Source organism: Diabrotica undecimpunctata, chromosome 5 (genome assembly GCF_040954645.1).
Source record: "Diabrotica undecimpunctata isolate CICGRU chromosome 5, icDiaUnde3, whole genome shotgun sequence".
NCBI classification, from domain to species: Eukaryota; Metazoa; Arthropoda; class Insecta; order Coleoptera; family Chrysomelidae; genus Diabrotica; species Diabrotica undecimpunctata.
The window spans coordinates 22,922,516-22,946,692 of NC_092807.1; the positions used below are offsets into that span (position 1 = coordinate 22,922,516).

Sequence of the window (24,177 nt, forward strand, 5' to 3'; positions counted from 1 at the left end):
CATCGTCATTAAAATACAGGTAGTTGGTACTCATTTGCCTTCTCTATCCTTACCTTCTTTATCATTAAGTGTTCTCATTGTCAGCAGATGGTAGGATATACTATATCCTTTGCGAAAGCCTGTTCAACCGGTTGGTAATTATCCATTTTGTAAGTCAACCGATTGTTAATAACTCTCATAACCAGTTTGTATACTTGACTGAGCAACGATATAGGTATGTTATACTTTAGATCCATTTGTCTCCTTTGTTCCAGTCTTTGGGGATTTTCCTATTATGGAGAAATCTATTATTACTGTCTTACTTGTTTTCAAGAGCTCGTCAATTATACCGCCGTATTTTTTATATGTATTAGCTTTTTTAAAGCTCTTTCTATTGCGAATCCGTGTATATTTCATATCAATACACTTAGAGTTTCAAAAAACTAGACTCAAAGTAATCACAGGTGTTCGTACTTAGATATCTTCTCTATACTATCGGAAAAGCGACATGCAAATTCTGCGAAAATGTAGAGAAACGGACGAATCTATTGGCTGTAACTGCAGGAACAACTGGTTCGTTCGCCAACGCTATAAATACGTGAAACAGTTTCAGTTAGCACCTGCTCAGATAACAAATGTATCTCCAACCAATCATGGCCAATCGACCTTATGCAATTTACAATATACAAGTTCAGCAATAGCACCAATATTTAACCGACATAAATTATCGATTATTTCAATTTTTTTTTAACAACAATTTTTAACGTTGAAGGGGGATCGTTGTGTACACATTTTCCAATACCTTCAACAGATTGAAACAGATTCAAACGTTGGTTAACAGTTCACCTTTATAATGGAGCTAGTAGTGATACATATTGGTATAACATAGATACAACTCCCTTTAAAATTATGGTGTTTGATGGGATAAATTTTAACAAAAAAATTGCATTACGTATGTAGAAAGCCATGCACACTATTTCCTTACCCAGAGGACACCAAGGCTCGTGCTGTTCGGGTATATCGGGATGTGGTATCGGTAAAACTAACGAAACTAAATGTTTTCAATGTTTCGTTCGATCGAAATAAATAACATTTAAGCCCAAAAATAACGTGAATGCCAAAATATCATAATAAAATTAAAATAACAATTTTTAGGGAGATTTCAATTAAGGATAAAAGGGAAGAACAAAAAAACCGAATTAGTAATTGTGTACATGGTGAATATTAAAAGCTGTTAGAAATCATATGTTCAGTAAGTAGATGTGTACAAAGCTTATACATATAACCTAAATATTTCATTTTACTAAAAATGTTTCATAATATAACAACTATCTATAGTCAAAAAAGACGTTTTAACTAGGTAGATGTCGAACAAATATTAAGCGCACTATTTCTTATTTACAATTAGTTTTTTCAATCTTTTGTGTAATGGAAATAATAAGAGATTGAAAAAACTAAGATCCTACAGAAATCAAAGAGCTTTCGAAAAACTCCATTCTGAAACCTCATAATTCCTTACAGAATCCTAGAATCTGCAAAAACACACATTATTCCTTATAGAGAATACTAACATACGAGTGTAAAATACTCATTTAAGAACAACTTTTCATGTAAAAAACTATTGAAAGTATAATATCTTGTGAATCAGACAAGAGAAGATTAATCAAGAGAGTCGCTGAGCTCGTTATCCATTGAATTGAAAACAAAATCATAAACAGGTAACATCAAACAATGTATTGTTACATTGGTGGGCTCAGTAGTTCAGCGGGTTGTCGGCCCTGACTTCGTTGTGAAGAATTTTTAACATTCATGAGCGCCAACCTAACTATAATTTCTGAAATTTTCATTTATATGAATTGATTTTTGTGTTGTTACTATGCGATAAAATAAAACCACTAACGACAGACCCAAAACGCAAGGATATATAAAATTATTAAAAAGCGGATCTTGGTATACACCAAGGAAACAAGAACAGAAGAAAACACAACAAGAATATTATTGGAAACACCCGAAATAAAACTAATGAATAAGTTACTGGAAATTAAAGAAGAAATAGGAAAATTTACGCCAAATAGGAAATATAAGATTCTCTCCGGGAACCGTGAGACATTTTGGTGGTGAAGCCACGGTTAGTGGAAATGAGCTCGACTAAGTGGAAGTTAAGAACGGCACAACTCCGTGTACCAAATGACATCCCGATTTCATTAGATTTCTCCCAGCAGGCGGGGCTCGGCCAGGAGTGAGCATCATTGTCTAATTTCTCAGGGACCAAAAACAAAAAAAAAAAAACGTAATAAAGCCCAGTAATGACAGAAAAAAGTCCAACGGGCGAGAATGAGCGCCAGATCTGTGGAATCAAGGCCATCTTATTGCCATCTTTAATCAAGATTTGCGACGCATGAACAGAAACTAGATACAAAGTCAACAAGATAGAGCGATATACAATTGTTCATGGGAGGCTTACTTCCAGCAATAGACAAATTCATGAGCTTAATGATGGAAAGAGTACATCAACCAAAAAGATACGCTAAAATCTTTCTCAAGCCACTATCATATGTGGGTCGTTCAGAAAGTAAAGCCTCCACCGCCGCAATTTCGTGTGCGCCAGTTACCTTTGTCTGTCGCATCAGTGTGAGCCAAGTCTCGTTAGTGTGTGGTCATGCGTCTTTGTTCAATAACATTTTGAAATGGCGACACCCATTGAAAATCCCGCCAAATGTGAAATACGCAGTGCGATTTTAAATGTAAGGGTTTAATACACGTAGAGTCTATGTCTAGGTGTAAAACAATAAATTCTAAAGCCTATTGCGAAACACTTCAAAGACGAAACAGAATAAACGACGTGGTATGTCAATGAAAGTCTTTCTGATTCGCGACAATGCTTTCGATTAACAACTGTCCCAGAAACTGAAGGAATTCTTTGCTGGAAAGGGGTTTGGAAACGAAGAAGAGCTCAAAGATGAAGTCATATCCTGGCTCAGGCATTTGTCGGTAGATGACTACAACAGCGGCATTGAAAAACTGATTCCACGATCCAATAAATGCCTTAACAACCACGCCAACTACATTGAAAAATAGTCTAAGGTACTGTGACTTTGTAAATAAAATTTTTTGCTGATATCTTTTGTTATTAACGATCTTTTCTTTCTGGAACAAGATCTAGGTCACAGCGTCGAACGACCTCTTTATCTACAACCTACAAGAAATCAAAGATAGAGCAAGGTAGGGAATAAATAACATTGAAACAAAAACCGAGAAAGAAGAATCAGAATAGACATAATGACAGCGTATCATTGTAAATTGAAGATATAATAGTAATAAGTAACAACTTAATCTTCTTTAAAGGCTGGAATGGATAATAGTCATTAACAAAGAATTATTTAAATATCGGGATTATTCAGATATATTATGGAATATTAAATATATGGACTCATAGTAAAATCCAAATATGTCAACAAAGATAGTCAACAAAAATGGAGGAGACAAAAAAGTTGATGAGAACAACAAAATACGGTTTTAAGAAGTATGATAGGTACAAAAAATGAGAGTAACCTCAATTCCAGAAGTCATGTCCATATAACGCATACAGAATGCATTGCAATATCGACAAAAACCTATATATACTGTTACTCATGTCCGGGCTACTCTTCCCTGCTGTCGCCATCTCTCGTGTATAATAGCTCTTTGTAAAGAGAATGCAGTCAACTTTACTTACTAACACGGTATTTAATACACAATACACACACTATACAAGACAAAAGAGTTACTACGCAAAAAATATCTTGATACATAGGATATACATATTTACAATAATGGACAAAAAAGTTCTTCGTGTTCCTGAATTGTCTTTGCAACCCTCTAGTTTACAGTAAAACAAACAATTTGTGATGTTACACGTAAAACTTTACAAACAACAAAAAAATATATAACATTCGTGTTTTTAAAATCGGGGGCGGTAAGAAAACTCCAATGACAAACATATTCCTCTGTCCTAATGTTTTTTTACAAAAAAATATTCATATTTTTATACTGTTATATATGTAAAAGCTTGTACACATCGAGTTTTACTTTACTTAAAATTTCTTAAGACGTTTATAAGCGACTAGAGCTATTTAGCCGCCTAGATTGGTACAGTAACTGATCACAGCTGGTATGTATATGAATGAATGATAATGAATTAGTCACATTGCTTGCATGTTTGTATTGTGCATAGTTTTCGTGTTGCCAACAGATCAAAACAATTTATAAAAGACTATTCTTATCATATATTGAACTAAGGAAGTTTAGATATTTCTTAAAGTTAGAAAGTTCATGACCTCTTAAACGCTATGACTTGTTTTAAAATCTGCTATGGACATACTATTACAGTAAAAAAATGGTAACGATAACTAAGTTACCGTTTTAAGATAAGAAGTTTGTGTCAATAATTTCTTTATTTTCCCAATTTATTTGGTATTATTCCCATATAAGATTCTAAGACATATTTCGTATAAACAATACGTAATGAAAATAAGATATTACCCAATACATGAGATAACAAATTTGTAGTATTTAGCAATGCCTGACATAGAAAGAGCACTGTAAGATAAGGGAAACAAACCCAAAGTTATTTAATAATTCGTATGGGAGTTTTAATTATATTGCTTACTTACGTTTCTGTTTGAAATTAGGCCAATCTCGCGAACGTGATATTAGTAGAATAATTATATTAAACATATTATTTTATTTCATGTATAAGCAGACCTTGAAGACCATAATATATTTAAAAGAGTTCAATCGCCCATTAATTCGGAACATTCTGCTGACAGTCGTTATGTGAGGTCGCAAACCGCGTCCTATCCCAATTGTAAACGCGTTAAAAGTTTGTATTAAAATTGAAAAGTAATATCTGTCTATTTTGGTGAAAATGATGATCTAAACCCCAGTTGGGCCAACTCCACAGCACAACTAAATCGTTAACGGATATATAGAAAGAATGCCACATAATATAAGGATTCCACAGCCATGCAGTCTTGCAGGGAAAAAATTAAAACTGGAAGACCAACAAATATTTGGTTGACTAACAAAATTACAATACAAAAAAATCTTCGATACAAGTGTAAATGCAAGAAAAGTTTTAAACTTTAGATGGTACCAAGAGAGAGTGAGTAACAAATTACTGACACATGACCGTTTCTTACGCGTATTTACAGTTTATTATAGGCGTATAGTTTATTATTTCCTACTATTATAGACTACAACAGCAGAACTAAATAAACTTATTATTTTAGGATAAAAGTCACGAAATAAATTATTTCTCATAAAAAATGGTTGAAATTTCTACTAAATGACTACAAATATTTCTAAAATAATAAAAAATAGATTATATAAGAAACAAATCCCAATTCGGATGAATTTTTCAAGGCTAATTGTTCTTCTTAATGGCTAAGACTAATATAGGATGTAATGGTAATACCAAACAATTTTTAATTTGGAATTTCCACCCCCTCACTAGCAAATAATCAGCTAAATATCACTGGGCCACGTAGCTAACCAAAGAACATTTCTAAAATGGTGCGATTAAATTTGTCTTATATATAAACGAAAAAATACTTAATGTATTTAAAATATTTGAATACAAAGACGTCCCAAAAGTATTGATGATATGATGGAAATAAGCTTATGTCTGAAGGAAAGGTTGGAACTGTGAAACAACCAAAACAATCCAAAGGAAGGTTTAGAAAATCTATCAATACAGATGAAAAACAGAAAAGAACAGAATTCGATCTAGTTTAATTACAATAATAATAATAAAAGGTCGAATGAAAGGGTGGTTAAGCACCCACTCATATTAAACTCAACCTACAATATTTTAATTTTAGTAGAAGTTGAGTAGAAAAGAATTTAAACCAAGAACAATGATGTGTAGAGGCAAAGAAGGAGATATAGTAACTCAACAGAGTGAAATACTACAAAGATGGACAGAATTCTTCAAAGAAAAGTTTGAAAAAAACGAAGATCCACTATATGATGGAATTATACTGGATCAAACGGATACCAGAGAAACAACCCCACCTTCAGTGGCTGAAATGCAAGAAGCAGTTACCAGACTGAAAAACAACAAGTCACCTGGATTAGACAATATTAGCGCAGAATTAATAAAGGAAGGTGGAGACTCCCTATTGAATGCGATACACGAACTAATAGTGAACATATGGAATAATAAACAACTGCTACAAGACTGGAATACCGGAGTAATTATTCCACTACATAAAAAGGGAGATCAGCTTCAATGTAAAAACTACCGGGCAATAACGCTACTGACTGTGGCATATAAAATACTGTCAAATATTGTGTATGACCGATTGAGACCATATGCGGAACAAATAGTTGGGGGATATCAATGTTGTTTCCGCAGGCAGAAGTCCACAATAGATCAGATCTTCGTCTTGAGGCAAATCTTGGAAAAGACTAGTGAATTTAATATAGACACACATCATCTTTTCATTGACTTTGAGAGTGCCTGTGATAGTATCCATCGAGAATTTCTGATTCATGCACTGAAAGAGTATAATTCCAACTCAACTCATTGATATCATAAAAGAAACACTTAAAGTACAAAGCAAAATTCGAATTCAAAACGAACTAACAGATACAATTCATGTGAGAACGGGCCTACGACAGGGAGATGCCCTATCCTGTATTCTATTCAACATCACATTAGAGAAAATAATTAGGGAGTCAAAAGTCAACACCAGAGGAACAATAATAACAAAAAGTGTACAAATATTGGCATTTGCAGATGATGTTGATATCATAGCCAGAAGCGAAAGAGAGATGATAGAAGCATTTAATGCGATAGAAAGAGCGGCACAAAACAGTGGCCTAAACATTAATGAAATAAAAACCAAATACACGAAGGCCAGTAAATCGACAGGCCAAAGAAACCTACAGAATCTGACAATAGGAGACTATAACATTGAAAGCGTGAAAAATTTTACATACCTAGGTTCACTAGTTACCGCAGATAACAATGTCAGTGAAGAAGTTAAGAGAAGAATACATATCGGTAATAAAACATATAATGGACTAATTAAACATCTAAGATCTAACAACATCACAAGAAAAACCAAATGCAAAATATACAAGACCCTGATAAAACCGGTCCTTGTATATGGATCAGAGACATGGACACTATCGAAAAGCGATGAAAACCTATTAGGCACATTTGAACGAAAAATCCTTAGACACATATATAAGGGGGTAAAGGAAAATGACATATGGCGCAGAAGATATAACTTTGAACTGTACACAGCATACAATGAACCCGAGATCATAACATCCATAAAGATCGGACGTCTGCGCTGGATGGGCCATGTTGAACGAATGTTGGAGACTGAAACACCAAAACGTATTATGAGGCAAACACCAGTAGGAAGAAGGTCAAAGGGAAGACCCAAACTTAGATACATGGAACAAGTGGAACAAGATCTGAAAACACTTAAGATTACCAACTGGAAAAACAAAGCAAGGAACAAAACAGAATGGCGGAAAATCCTAGAACAAGCCAGGACCCAGAAAGGATTGTCGAGCTACTGATGATGATGACAATATTCTAATTTTAGGTAAAATTTTGGGTTATGTGAAGGATTCCTAAAATAAAAAGGTGGGTTTGGAAAATTTCATAGGTATTCAATTGTGTGTATGACCCAGTGGGCAAAATAGGTCAGGATCAAAAATAGAATAAAAGGCCCCTCTGGTGAAGAAAAAGGGCTAGTTTAAATAGTGGTTTGCTCATGTTTTTGTCAGTGTTCTCACCCAGAAGATATGATGGCTGATGTTTTTGAGGAACACTTTGAGCAAATAACAGAGATAATTCCAATATATTTGTAATGGTTTTAGACAAAGATCTGTACCATTCAAGAAGATATGAAAAACTGCATTCTGCCTAGAAAAAATTACAAATAATTCACTGGCTTTCAGGGACAGCAATATTGTTTGAAAACGGTGAAAAGAGCTATTGGCAATTGTGCAAGTACACAAAAATCTTTACATCTTTAATAGAAAATAACAACGAATTTGTGCATTTTGAGAAAATGCCACCAGAAATGATTCAGAACCATATTAAAAAAAATGACAAAAACATATTCTAGTACTTCGACTTCCTCCGTCCCATTCTGCAATAAACCCTTTTGAACTGTATAGGAATTGCAATGTTAATGTTTGTAAAAACTTGTTAAAATATTTTCTTATTTGTAAGGCTTTTGTATACATAATTTTAGTTTTTAACTCTCTCCCAATATCAAAAAATAAAGTGTAGGTAAAATACAAACAGATTTAAGAAACATATGAAAAATTAAATCCGTAAACGCACGATGCACGATTGAAAAGACGTAATGAAATGTTAACCACTAGAATGCGTATATTTTACTAAATATCGTTACATAATATTTTTAATATAATATCTTATGGGCTGTTATTTTATACATTTCCCTATGTATTTTGTATTTGTGTACTGATTATAAATTTTGATCAAGCTATAGATATCTGAAGTCAAAGATCATGGCGCTATTAATCGTTGTAATACTATAAAAATTACTTCCTTCGTCCAATATATTTATAAAGTGACATAAGAGCGAGGTGTATGATATCTGCAAACTTAGCTACTATTTTTGCAATGAAAATGACATGAAATTATCAGTGTTCTAATGAATCGTAATGTATATGCTACATCTCACTCATAATCTGCAGCATTTACAGCAACAGCTAAAAGTTAGTGTTAATCGACAACTTATACAGGATGTATCACACAACAATCATTAACTTGTACCAAAAAAATTGTATAAACAATCTTGCCAAGTGTGTAACATCTTGTATTTTTTAGCTATTATGCACAAAATGTTTATAATACAACATAATTGAACTTTTATAAATATCCAATGTAACATGGAACGTATTAAAAAGCTGTAAAGTTATTATTTTTAAAGGACGCAGATTTGTTAATGCGAGTAATACATGAACTGTTGTTAATGATAAATATTATATTTTTGTTAAATTTGAAGCCAATATATATACATAAACGTGACAAGTGTTATAAGATTTAATGTTAAAATATCCCCTGTTAATAATTTATCGATTAATTTCTCGCATTTTTGATTTAATTTACATAATAACCTATATCATTGGTTTATGAAAACGATATAATTTGTCGGTATCTGCTACCAAATAATCTATAAATATAATAAAAATAGTAAAAACAGTGACGACAGCGCTGGATCAATAAAACATTGACGTAACTGACTTTTATTTACAAAATTATGAGAATGACACATTTGTTGGTATTACTGATAATGTATCCATCATCTAGTGGACTCTTTTGTAATAATTAAACTCATGATTTTATTACAACGCTATTTATAGAACGATTTCTTTTGAATTAAACACCATATTCAAAACCAGATTTTGTAGACAATGTCAGTTATGTCAATATGTTGGGCTGTAGTTTTCTTTATAACTATAATTTTTCTTATAGTCACTAAATCCACTATTTTAACCTTAAAATTAACTAAAATTATAACTAATTTTGAGGATATCTTACCTCTGCAAGGATCGTTCTTCAATAGGAACTCATCTAGAGCTACCCAACCACCTCCTACACGTACCATCACAGTACTTCGGAGAATACGGACTAAACGTAGTTTCTGACTTTCCCCAAACTAAAAAAACATTTGATTATACCAGTATTCCAATAGAAGATATCGAATAATGCTGTCGAACAATTTAATTTAGGTTTACAATACGGAGTGCTGACTATTCCTGTGTTGTAAAATTTAAATATAGTATTTAGGAAGTTACCCTTGACAGTATTAAACTCATTTTACATTGTTTTCCGCATTTACAAAGAGTGGGTTGGGGGACACTTGTTTTTTTCTTACATTTATTCATTACATACATTTCCAAATTCCGGAACATTCTACCCGCTTGTACATATCTTTTTGGAGTCATTTAGTATTCTCCAAAAAGTGCCTGTCCTTGTCTTGTCATGCTAATTATTATTATTTTGAGCTTTGTTTCCTGAGTACTTCAGTACTTCGGCCCTATTAGCGCATGTTTTTTCCAATATACATTTTACTGTGGCTTGACCGAAAATAATTTTCCAGTGCAGTGAGTTATGTTGGGTTAGAATCCAGGCTTTTTTTTGGTAGCGGACTTTTTAACACTCATCAGGCCGTCTCTGGACAGAAGTATTTTATAGCTTATTCCTTTTCTGTCTCTTTATCAGCTCTTTAATTGTCAGTATACCACTGTTATGTTCCGCTAGTTTAGTGATTATAGTTTCCTATGCTTCCGCTAGGAAAGATAGATGGCAGAAGAAGCATCGGAAAAAGACGAATTTCATGGCTCAAGAACCTGAGAGAATGGTTTGGATGCAGCTCAAAACAACTTTTTAGAGCTACTGCCTCAAAAATTAAAATAGCTATGATGATTGCCAACCTCCGTAGCGGAGATTGCACCTGAAGAAGAAGAAGTTCCGCTAGTATATCGGGTTATCCTAGTCTAGATCTCCTGAGAGCATCCATAGTCGCTTGACTATCTGTGCATGTATTGACCCGCTTGAATTCAAAAGTCTTAATGTCTCTTATCGACTGGGCTTGAAGATTAATATAGACAAGACGAAGGTAATGGTGGTTAGCAGAACACGAAATATGCAATTAAATATAAGAGTAAACAATAAGAACATCCAAAAGGTCCCCAAGTTCAGATATCTCGGTAGTTGGATAAATGAAGATCTAGTTCCAGACATAGATATAAGTAGCAGGATTGAGCAAGCCTGAACAGCATTTACTAATATGAGAACCTTGCTAAGCAACAGCAGCCTTAACTTAACGCTTCGATATCACTTTGTAAAATGTTTACTCCATACTGCTATATGGTGTAGAAACCTGGACCATAAAGGCCAATGTGATGAACCGATTGGAGGCCTTTGAAATGTGGATATTTAGAGGACTACTTAAAATTCACTGGACAGATCACACAACAAATGTCGAAGTATTAAATCGAATGGACAGAGAACGAGAATTGCTGCCAATAATAAAAAGAAGAAAAACTGCTTATCTGGGTAATATATTTCGAAATTCCAAGTACCAGTTCTTAAAGCTTATTATGGAAGGGAAGATAGAAGGAAAACGGGGCAGCGGAAAAAAGAAATACTCATGGCTTAAAAACATAAGGGATTGGACAAACCTCGATGCCCATGCACTCTTTAGAGCCACACAATACCGAGAGGAGTATGCCAGAATTGTCGCCAACAACCACTAATTGGATAGGGCACTATAAGAAGAAGAATGTCTCTTACACGATGCAAGATTGCATAAATTTATGTATGGAACACATAGGTATATTCTCCTATCTTATATTTCCACCATTACTGTGAATTCCTACACCTAATTCTTCTGCAGTTTTAGACCCTGCCTGTGACTAGGTTAGTGAAGGGCTAAACTGTGATTCTGCAATCACAGGTTTAACTGTGATCGTGATTTCTTATTCATTTTGATTTTTACCCGTGATTGTGATTTAACAGAGCAACGAAATAGTCGTATGCGCATGTTAAACTTTTCTTTTTTTATTTGGCACGGTGGCATTTTTAAAATACATCAGAACAAAAATTATTGAATATCGATACAAATACGACGAGTTACACAAACTCAATAAACTGAAATTCTAAATTTTTTTTTCCTTTCTTTTTCCCTTTTCATTTTCTTCAAATATTTGTTTACGTACTAATATTACACTAATCATATTTTTCCAGTGACGATATAATATTATCTTTGCCTTTGCATTCCGCATTAGAAAGAGACTTCACAATACCGCCGATGCGCCGACTACCTCTACCTGTTCCTTGTTATCCTGTTACACGTCTCTCATTTCACAACTTGCGACTGAGACTAGAACGTGATATATCACATTTTAGCGGTCAAGAACTGCAGACATAGAATAAGACCGAAATCACAGTCACAGTATATTTTGTTGTTATTCACAGGTCGTGATTGTTATTTCCTAATCATAGCTGTTAAATCACAGGGTAGTGATATTTAGCCCACCTCTAGATTACGTGTAATCCTGTAGCCTAGGTTATAATTTAGGCTCGTAGGCAGATGTCCACCTAAAAAGAAACTTTCGTCTCACACCTCCTGTATTTCAAGGGAAAGCAAGTCTTTGCATCTTTTTTGTGCTATTATGTGTTATTCTCAAGTGCAAAACACTAGCAAAGACGATGCAGTAATGAATGTTTTCCTCTCACTGATGGTGCGCTTCTGTCTTGTCTTGCCTTATCAATTTTCTCTTTTTGGTCATAACTCTATGAAAGGTTGTCACTCCATCTTTTGCGCGGTCCTCCGATACTTCTTCTGCCGATTGGTGCCTTATCTCTTGCTATTTTGACGACACGGGTCTCCTCCATTCTGCTTATGTGGCTATTGCGTCCTTCATCTATGACTAAATTTCGTTGTGCTATGATTTTGGAAATAAACACAAAAACCAACATTGTACTTTATAGTTTTATAGTCCTCTGGAATCTGTCAGTCGGTATGAATCGGTATTGAAATTTTCAGTCCGCCTGAGAAAGTTTCGCATTTCGTAGCGCCAAGATCCATATCTGATTTTGATCACATCGTTCTCGTCTATAGGATTAAAGTTGAATGAATGTTTTTAGACTTCGACATCATCTCTGAACTTTCATAAATTAGTTATTCAATGTAGTACTAAGCACCGGTACTTCTTTATAATAAAATCTGGTGATTCTCTTGTGCGATAGAATGTTTTGCATGAGTTTTTTTGCAGTGAACCAGCAATTTCTCTTCTGTTCAGTCCCACGATTATTTACACTATGTTTTGTTATTGCAATGTAGGTACTTTGAACACAAATACAGAAAATGTAGTAAATTATACCGTCTTTTTGGTTTAAAGATGGACTTACCGACATATTTGGCTAAGATGTTGTCAATTAAATTCGTCATATCTTAACAAACAGTAAGAAGCTTTACTTTCGGATTTTTTGAAAACGTCGGACAAAAATAATTCAAGATCAGGACCTATAAACTCAGAAAACAATGTAAAATTTTAATATTACTGCCGTGAAAACTTGCACCCGAGATGTTTTTCCACTAGTTTGCAACAGTTGTCATATTTTTATGGCATACTTAACAAAGAGAAGCATTATTAGCATCATCAGAAGGATGAGTTGAACTTAAAATTTTTCGCAAACGTTTATCGAAATATATATCAATAAAATGTTTTAAATATAAATATAGTTAAAAAGACTTACCCTGTATTTTCCCTCTCCTACTTGGAAAACTCTGAATTTCTGCCGGCAAGTACATAACATAACCAATCGCTTGACTTCGTCATGGATTTTTTGGGCGTCATTGTCAGGCGCTTTCTCCTCCCAATCAGGTCTAAGAGCTGCTATGAACTTCTTCCAATCGATCAGTCCTCGGTTGTTCTCGTCGAACATGTCAGCTACGTGTTTCATTTCAAGACGAGAGGTATCGAATTCTACAAAAACAAATTAGTTTAATTAGGTAGAGTCAAATTACATCTATGGATAAATACGGTTTATCAAAACTGATCCAAAAATAGTAGAATAAAACAGAATTCCTCAAGAATGTGGAGATCAAGCATACCTCTAATACCTCTCTTCCTAATACCTATCTTCAAAAAGGGAAACCAATCGAACCGGGAAAATTAGGGAGGAATTTATTCAACACAACACTAAAATTAACAAACCAAGTGATAACAAATAAACTGAATAAAATTATAACACTAGCAAAAGAACACCAAGGTTTCAGGTCGGGAAGATCATGCAACGACGCTATATTTATAATGAGGCAAGTGCAAGTGAAATCATTAGAATACAACAAACCGGCATACCTATGTTTCGTAGATATTAAGAAGGCATTTAACGTGTCAAATTAAATCCTCTATTGTTCAACCTGATTATGGATGAAATAATTAAAAAAGTAAGAACTAAAAAAGAAAGAAACCTTCACCCTGGCGAATGGAATGACCGACGTAGCTGGAAACTGGGAACCGGAAGGCGGAGAACTCGGGAAAAAAACCGGGATAATAAAATAAAAAAAACTAAAAAAGGATACCAAATGGGAGAAAAACAACGAATAATATGCTATGCAGACGAAGCAATGCTACTCTCTCAAAGTGAAAACGATTTACAACGTATGCTGCACCAATTTAGTATAACCGCCAGAAAATTTAATCAGACCAATAATGACATACGCGGCAGAAACACGACCTGACACAGACAGGACAAAAAGGATGTTAGAAACAGCAGAGATGAAAACACTTGCAACACACCAGCAAAAATTGATGGCAAGACACTATGGTACAGAGCTAGTACAGATATACGACGTAAATGCAAGGTGGAGAAAATCAAGAACTGGATAAGAAATAGAAGAGTAGAATGTAACGATCATATAAGCCGAATGACAACAAATAGAGTAGTAAAGACGACAAGACACGGTTCCCCACTAGGAAGACGATCAGTAGTAAGACCACGAAAACGATGGAACGACTGGAGGCACATTAAAAAACAGACAGAGTCATGTCTACATAAAAACAAGAAGAAGCAGAAGAAGAAGATACATATGGTTAGGGAATTTAGGAGAAATGGGAAAACGTTGTGGTTTTATACCGTCGGTCAATAAGTCGAAGGCATAACTAGTAAAACAAAATTTTTTTGCAAAAAATATTCTTTATTCATCAAGATGTTCTCCTTCAGCGGCGAAACTATCATTCCAACGCTTTCCAAAGTTTTCGATGTCGCTCTTGTAAAACAATTTATCTTTGCCTTCAAAAGAGACTTCAGTTTCGGTGATTACTTCCTCATTGGAGCGATATATCTGACCACCCAGCATTTTTTTTAGATCGGAAAAAAGGTGGTAGTCGCTGGGGGCCAGATCTGGACTATACGGTGGGTGCGGAAGAAATTCAAAGCCCAATTCATGTATTTTTGCCAACGCTTTCATTCAATTGTGACACGGTGCATTGTCTTGGTAAAACAACACTTTTTTCTTCAACAAATGAAGCGTTTTCTTTTGCGATTTCGGTCTTTAAACGCTCCAGTAAACCGATGTACTAGACGCTGTTGATTGTTTCTCCATATTTCAAATAGTCGATAAAAATAACTCCCTGTTGGTCTACAACTACAACCTTTCCGGCGGTTTATTTCGTCTTTGGTTGCTTTGGACGGTTTTCTCCCGATGCTCTCCACTTAGATGATTACCGATTTGGTTCTGGAGAGAAGTACTGATCCATGTTTCATACATTGTGAAATATCGATGTAAAAACTCCAACTTATTCCGATTAAGCATGTCCAAACAGCGCCGAGACTCATCAATTCGTTGTTGTGTTTCTCTGGTGTGATAAAACGCGGCACCCAATAGGTAAAACAGCTTTCTCATACCCAAACGTTGATGTCTAATAGTAAAAACGCTACTCTTTGATTACTTTGGAGCGTCAGCTATCACTTGCAACTTCACTGTGCGGTTTTCCACGACCATTTTCAGCGTTTTTTGGTCGGCATCATTGGTGTGGGTACGACCGCATTTGAATTCAGCAAATCATCGTTTAATGGTAATAATCGATTAATCAGAGTCCCGGTAGTTGCGTCATTTCAAGCACTGTAACTCGGTAAATAATAATCCGAACGACATGAAATTTTTACAGTATATTTTGAAGGTTGACACTACCGACTTGTCATGTGGATACTTCATTAGAGTCGCCATCTCATGGTTAGACCTGGAACTTATTGACCGACGTAATAAGTATCTGTTCCGGTACTATACAATATTGGAGGAATAACTGGAGATGTAGAGCAGGTTGATTAAAATTAAACGAAGCCAGCAGAGTGTTGCACGACAGAAAATTCTAGGGCAACTCAAACTCTAGAACATCGTTGTTAGACAGGCTAAGAAGTATAAGACCGTATACGGACAGTTAAAAAGAATGAAAAACAACAAATGCAATTGGCAGAAACGAGAACACCTAGACTGAGTTAAAGAGAAAAATGAATAAAATTAAAACTAACCATGAGGGGGTAGAAAGCAAATTAAAAAACAATAAATACATTTTGGAAAACCAATAGTTGAATCGAGATATATACATATAGCTAAATTTAATTAGGAAAGTTGGACTCCTATAGATATAAAAAAAGTATAAACAAAAAATTAAATTACTTACTGGTCTTAATAATTCCTTCAATAAAGTCATCTCTGGGAATCAATTCGTTGTTGTCCTTATCCATCTTCCTAAAGAGATCTGTCAGCCTGGACTTCTTGTAATTCATGAATTTCAAGAAGCGTTTTCTCCAATCGTCCCAAGAGAAGTTGTCGGCCTTTTCCTTTTCTTTCAGATAAGCCAGATGATCATACAATTCTCTTTGCCTTTCCCATGATAGCATCCATACGTGACGCCATTTATCGTATAAGAATTTGACTCTTGGAGACCGGAATTCTGGTTCGCTGTATTATATAGAAGAGCAGACGAGTTAAATAATAGATATATAATCATAATCTCATTGCGTTTAACAGGTAAAAATCAAAAAATTATCTTAAAAAAAAAGTTGACACAGCTGTGACTTAAATATGTGTCCTTTAATTAAGCCTGGACTTATGAACTTTATTCATCAGCCAGCTTTAAAAACCTACATGGAATGTGTAACTCTGTACTGACTCTAGCTCTACCCTGATTCAACAACTAATTTAAAAACGAATGGAAATCATGTAAAACCCACTGGGAAGTTGAGGATCTAAATACCTATAATAAAACATCACTTTACTTGAAGGTATTTTGCTATATTGTCATATATCATTGAAGTCTGTGGGTGAAGATGATTTGCGAAGATGTGATTAAATGAGTAAAATCAAGAAGAAAATAATGAACTGAGTAGAATTGTAGTATGATTAAAAAATAAAGCAAAAACTCCAAGACGACCACTTGTCAAGAGGTCATTCGAAATATTGATCAACAAAATATTAGAAAAAGTAATACGATCATGTCTCCAGTGTGAGCAAATTTAATAAATAACAAACACAAGAACAAGGGGAAAGGGAAACAAATTAGAGTACAACGGAAGCAGATGTTTAAAAATAAAATGAAGAGCAAACAAAGCACATTATCCAAATATTACCCTCCAAAACCGTACAGCGGAAATGAATTAGGATCTATAAAACCATCATTGATTGGAAGATCAAGTGAATAGAGCAAACAGAGCCGCAGGCTGCCTAAACGAAACAATATGGAGAAATAAAAATATCGGGAAAGAAACGAAAGGCAGAATTTACAAAACAGTCATCAGACCAATAATGACATACGCGGCAGAAACAATACCTGACACAGAGAGAACAAAAAGGATGTTAGAAACAGCAGAGATGAAAACACTTAGAAAAATTGATGGTAAGAGACTATGGGACAGAGCTAGAAGTACAGATATACGACATAGATGCAAGGTGGAGAACATCAAAAACTCGGTAAGAAATAGAAGAGTAGAATGGAACGATCATGTAAGCCGAATGCCAACAAATATAGTAGTAAAGACGGCAGGAGACGGTTCCCCAATAGGAAGACGATCAGTAGGAAGACCACGCAAAACGATGGAATGACAACTTACTGGAGGCACATTGAAAAACAGACACGAGTCATGTCTATATAAAAAGAAGAAGAAAACCATCATTAGAACTGAAACACTTAAGTGGCAAGTTAAACCTGAAACACTTAAGTGGCAAGTTAAACCTGATGACAATAAGAACTAGGAGACAAAGCAGCGCATGATTCCCAATATTAGAGGCATAAATTATAGGAGATCAAAGACAAATCTGGTCTGTAATGCCATTGGAAGAAGAATAACATCTAACACTAGGTAAAAGTCATAGAGGAATATAATAAAACATATCTAAAGCAGAAGATATCGTATAGAAAGAAAGTAATAACAAATCAAAAGTTTGTAGAAAAGATCACGACATAATATCAACCGAACAAGGATATATAATTTTGAGGGTACATTATCCACAAATAAAAATAAGACAAAAAATTACAGAAAAATTTTTCAACTACCTGACAAATCAAAAAGCGCCAAGTAGAACATGACTTTAATTATGTAGCCCATCAATAAAAAAGGACAAATTTGAAAATGATTTTTGAAAAGAATTTAACAAGAATATACACCAAAGGAACCTATTATTTCTTCAAAGGCAACAAAAATGAATAAAAGGCTTGAACAAGTTAAAGCATGAATTTGATCAAACAAATTATCCATACCAGTTCCATACAGTTTTTTCCTCTTATTAGTCGGTACCTAGTTCCACTTCATGATGTCAAAAGATCATATGGGTTGATATTTTCGATGTTCTTCCATTTCTCTCTACATTCTGTCCTAACACAGTACTACAAGTACTATGATAAAAATTCAGGCATGCTGCACCTTGTGACAATACTCTACAGTGTTCCAGACTGAAGTACTTTTATTAAGAGCCCTCACTAATAAAATATAGAAGGCGAAAAACCAAATCAAAATCGGTAAAAAACTGCAACGACCTTCTTAATAAACTGGCACCCTGGCACGAGACAATAAAGTATATTTGATAATGGTGCCGGAAAATGAAAAAATCCATCGGAACAAAGTAATAAACTCGCTGACAAAGCAAGGCTCTACAGCAGCGGTGCCCAAATTGTCGATCGAGATCGACCAGTCGATCGCTACAGCTTTTGAAGTCGATTGCGAAAGAATTCAAACTTAATCAGGCCATGGTTGAAATATTCCAGATTCTGCTCGAATGTCTGTTTGATATATAATATGCTGTGGCGACGGAGCATTATGCCAGTCTTTGTAAGTTGCGATAAGTAGAAGTTCTATGGAAAATAGCAATATTTAAAACGCAAAATGAGGACGTCGGAAAAAATTAAAACGTACCATTTTAAGAGTGATTGGAAGGAAGAACTTTTGTACGTTATGTTTGAGGATAAGTACGTTTGCCTCATTTCTCGATCTTCAGTGGCACTGCCTAAACATGCGAATTTAGAAAGGCATTATAAAACTACATAAAAAGTACGAAAATCATTTTTTGCCAAAGAGTGAGTTAAGAAGTAGAAAATTTCAAGATTTGTAAAGTAGTTTGAACGAAGAGCAATCCATCTTCTCTAGACCAGCGAAACAATCAGTAGCTGCACCAATCACGTCTTTTAAAATTTCCTACATAGTGAAGAAACACAAGAAACCTTTCGAAGATCAAACCGCAGTGGAAGAAGCAATTATTGAAGCGCCTAATGTAATATTTGATGACTTTTTGATGAGTTATGCCGTCTAACTGTTTGGAATACCAACTGAGAAGAGATACTATGGAATCTATATAGTTTTCTTTTCAGTTTGATGAGTCCACCGATATAATTGATACTGTCAATGAAATATTTTCATCCGGATGGTATTTCTTGATATGCCGGCTAAAGAAGAATTATTAAAAGTTCTAACTTTGAAATGAGAAACTCGCGAAGAAAATATTTACACAGATGTTGTAAATTTTGTAAATCAATATGAGATCCGATGACGATGACTTGCAACAAAAATGGATTTGTTTGATTGTGTCAAGAAAACGACGACTTCCCTTCATTTTCAAGTATTACAGATAATTTCATATATAGGTATTCTATCTTAATTCCAGAGCATCTAATAAAAAAATGTTGATCTTTTATATCCCAAAATAAATATCCATGTTTAAAACAAATAGCTCTTCAAGTAACAGGAATGTTAGGATTAACATACTTGAGCGAATATGCATTTTCAGAAATGATAATATCAGAATATCGCAATCGGCTAACGGACGAACATTTCACATCGTGCTTGCGGTTGGCCCTCAGTAATTAAGTACTGTCCTACGAAAAGTTTGTGGATGATATGCAGTGCCATGTATCAACATCAAAAGGAAATTGGTAATTTAAGAAAATTATTAGTTTCCAACTATTAGAACTAGGTGCTTGATTAGATGCCTTAATTATATTTTGTATTTATAAACATTTAAAATAAACGCATTTTCATAAATCTATCTATTTTAGAGTGGTCGGTAGTTGATCGTGTGTCGTCTAAATATATTGTGGTAGATCGCAGGCACTACAAGTCTGAGCACCCCTGCTCTACAGGAACCATCCAAGGTCCAGAACCATTCTACATCATAGAAGGACATCATTGACAGGAGCCTAGCCTAGTCTAATAAATCTTAGCAGACGAGAGCTGAAAACGGTCACAAAGATGGTGACTAGACACTGTAATAAGAGGAAATATGTCTACACGAGATAATACACTGGTGTTGGAAAAGCGAAGCACCATAAGGAAGTTGCTGGATTTTATCAAGACCACGGAACACCTTCCTGGAGTTTAATGAAAAGACACGGTCTAGTACAATGGTCTTACAACTAAGTTCCAGAGAGCCAGCACTGTATCTGCTGATGTGAAAATATAAAAGAAGAAAGATTCTTGAGTAGAAAGGTTTTTTATTAAATACATGGCCACCTTATGCCATCTGAAATCCAAATTAAATATAGTTGAACAAAAGGTAAACATTCGGAGAATTCTACTTGTTCGACAATTTACAAAGCAATGAGCCGATAAATGGACCGACATGGGGAATCTAACATTGCATTCCACATCGTATCGATTCATCTAAGTAGGAACCTTTTATGAACTGGCTTCTAATACTCAAAATACGAGTAAGAGCGACTGAAGAAAGTAGAAGCACTATATGTGAAATCAAAACTTAACTGTCTCTTCTAAGGTTATCTTTGGTTATCAAAAGGTACAAGTAGTTTAAAGGTCTTCTTTAAGAAGAAGTAAAGGCAGAATTTTCACAACGTTAATAAAATAACCAAAGTAATCATTAACAAAATAAAGATTTTAAATCTTTTACGAATTCGGTAATTAACATAACGAATAAAATATTTACCTATTAAACGCAATATTTGAAACTACATTATTGGTTAGGGGATGATATTATACAATATACATCACTTTTAACACATACGGTATTAAAAGTATAAAACAAGTGCATTATACTCTAATTAACGTGCTCGACGTGCAAAAGATGTTTCTACAAAATACTTACAAAAAGTACACATTTCCAAATTACTTAAATACGTGGGTACCGATATAATCAAATTTGTTTTGCTTTAAAATATTTTTTGTACAACAATTTTGCAATGATAAGATTTAAATGGGTGCCATCCAATGTTTTTTGAAGATTTTTAACGATTCCTTATGATTTTTAATGTTTTTCCCCATTTTGTGATTTTTTTTTTGTTAATAAACTTGTTATGGTGTTTTGTGATATTTAGAAACAGTGAAAAAATATATATAATAAAAGGATAACTTGTGGAATTTGTTAACTACTATATACTATTTTCTATTTTCTGTATGGAAATGTCCTTAGACAAGAAAAGAGACTCTCTTTCCTTGTCTAAGGAAATGCCAGTATCAATCTGAATATCAATGTCGATATCACAAGATCAATGCAAACGTCAATATCAATGTCCATTTCAATGTCAATGTACATATTCATACCCATGTCAATGACAATGCTAATGTCAATACCAATCTCAATATCACTGTCTTTACAAAATTATTTGGTACAAGTAAGTGGCCTCGAGTTGATTTAGAGCCAGACATTTTCGGGGTCACCACCAAATTGAGCTGGCGTATCACTATGACGTGGAAGCCATAGAACCAAAAAATGAAGAAGAACATTTAATGTCAACATCAGTGTAAATCGGCAATATAAACATTAAAAATATTGTGCATCCTAATAAGATAATAAAATAGAAGAATTTGATAATTAAGTAATTAAGATAGAATATGAAGATAATTAAATAAGACTCACAAAAAAATCATTCGGTGATTAATATTATTTATAAATATTTGACCAAAAACATTCGAAAAAAGTCGAACCTCACTATGATAACCAAATCAAAAGTGGGGAGATATATTTAAAAAGTAAAAGAGTAAAAGAGGGTTACTCGAATTAACTCTAATATTTATAATTATTAAACAAATAAAATGGTAGAAACGATTTCCCTAAATAATAATTCAATACTTATACATCAGGTGGCGTATATTTTTGAACATTTTAAATCGAAATTCTAATGTAGTAATAAATTATGCTGGTATACACATTCGGATTCAGTCAGTAATTATTAGGAGTATCGACTGAAAAAAAAAGTAGTAAAATTTATAGCTGGGGTCCGTTGTAACTCTGAATCTAATAATCTGAATACATAAAATTGATAGAAGCAACTGTAAAAATGCAATACATAAATCCACTAATATTTGGAACTGTCACAAAACCATAAACAACAAGTTAAGACGGCTTTTATGAAGATTTTGTCAGTTGCATAAGATAATTTGATATTTAATAAAGACAAAAAAATGATTTGAAGGTGTTAACTTAAAACTAAATAACGACACAGCAACCAGACGATTTCATCTTTATGTGTGTGTCTGCTATCTTAAACTGGAACTTTTATTTTGCTTTAAAGACTCTTTATAATAATGAAAATTTATAATTTTACTATATTTAACAAGTCATCCTTTTAATATATGTGTGCGTATATTATTTTATAAAACATTGATCAGAATTATTAAACACAAATTTAAATGTACAGTGTCGTATATTAGTATAGTGGTTAAAAAGGGTGAAAAATGAAAAAAACAGTATGTACCTTCCTGTTGGTGGAAACCTTGGACCGATGTGTGGTAAGTTGGGATCCGGGCTAAGAAGATCCCGTCCAGACAGGCTGACGCGACTGTCAAAAATAAAAGCAACATGCAACACACAACAAAACACACTTTTCTACCCTAAACGATTCTACAATAAAACCGTGCTGCTTCCTATAAATTACTAATAGAGTTTTCAAAGTAGTTTATCACTGTTTTAGAAAAAATGTAGCAATATATTTTAATTTTAAATTGTATAAAGATATTTTCTTCGTTGCAAATTTTTCATTTTCTATGCACTTTGGAAATGCATTTTTCTTATGCACAAAATGCAATTTTTATTTTACTATCATTGATTTTGTTCACAAACTTTCCTGAAACCGCCCGAATTGAATGCAAAAAGTTTCACAACGATTCATCTTGCTGTGGAAAATTGGTAGGTTTAGTGCTTCGTTTCCTCATCTATTTGAGTGGAATCAAGCAGCTATTATGAGTAATTGACTCACAATAAAGTCAGTCATATACATATAATAATATATATAATAGTTTTATGTTATTAGAACAAAGAAACAGAGAAAACATCGGAAGAATGAAACACAAATATAACAGTCATATTACTTAAACAAGACCATAAAAAAATAAACATACTTGTTAAATACTAGTCTGAAAAGTATAATTAAAATTTTACACACATGAAAAACTCGAAGGATAAACCTAGCAGATGAGCAACACGTTTTTCGTACGGGAATATTTTGTACTGAGGTATTCGTTAAAACTTTATTACTCAGAAAAACGCCAAGAGTACAATTGATCAGCATTTCTACAATTGATCGATTTGAAGAAAGCGCAATGGACATAGTAGTAAGACTAAGGTGTACTAGCTTATCTTTTGCACAAGAAGAAAATTCCTCTGGATATTATGAAAACAATTGCAAACATCTGCTGAAAGGAGAAGATGGAAATCAAGATAGAGACATAGTAGTAAGACTAAGGTGTAATAGCTTATCTTTTGTACAATAAGAAAATTCCTTTGGATATCATAAAATCAATTGCAAACATCTGCTGAAAGGAGAAACGAGAGGCCTCACGAGAGAGAAACAATGGAAAGAAGAGTGGAACGAACACATTAGTAGAATGGTAGAGGATTTGATAGTATGTATAGTATTTAAACAATTTAGAAGGCTAATATTGAAGAAGAAACAAGCTTTAAAGCCTACATACAAGAAGGAAGAAGAAGAAGAAGAAGAAGCAAACATCTGTTGAAAGGATTAGATAAAAATCAGGATAGACGGACAGTTTACGGAACATATAGACATAGGAAATGGAATAAGATTATTGAATAATCGGCTTGACTGATTCAAGTAAGACTTAAATGCTCCAGTACTCATTGCACCCTCGGCTATTCAATTTAATAATGGATGGAATCATCAAAAAAAGTTTACAAGAGAAGAAAA

General features: G+C 33.9%; 1 protein-coding gene across 36 annotated transcripts in view; it reads right to left on the reverse strand.

Annotated features, from left to right (window-relative positions):
* The window catches only part of shot (dystonin-like protein short stop), a 733,882-nt gene that overhangs the window by 60,753 nt on the left and 648,952 nt on the right, over positions 1–24,177 (reverse strand). For 33 of the 36 annotated variants that reach the window (XM_072531672.1, XM_072531664.1, XM_072531657.1 and 30 more), the window contains 4 exons: positions 22,729–22,812; positions 16,213–16,493; positions 13,283–13,512; positions 9,557–9,674 (listed from right to left, as the gene is read on the reverse strand). In XM_072531672.1, the coding sequence (XP_072387773.1) occupies positions 9,557–9,674; positions 13,283–13,512; positions 16,213–16,493; positions 22,729–22,812 (713 nt within the window). The remainder of the gene's footprint in view (positions 1–9,556; positions 9,675–13,282; positions 13,513–16,212; positions 16,494–22,728; positions 22,813–24,177) is intronic. The other 3 variants (XM_072531677.1, XM_072531674.1, XM_072531667.1) reach the window with 1 other exon arrangement.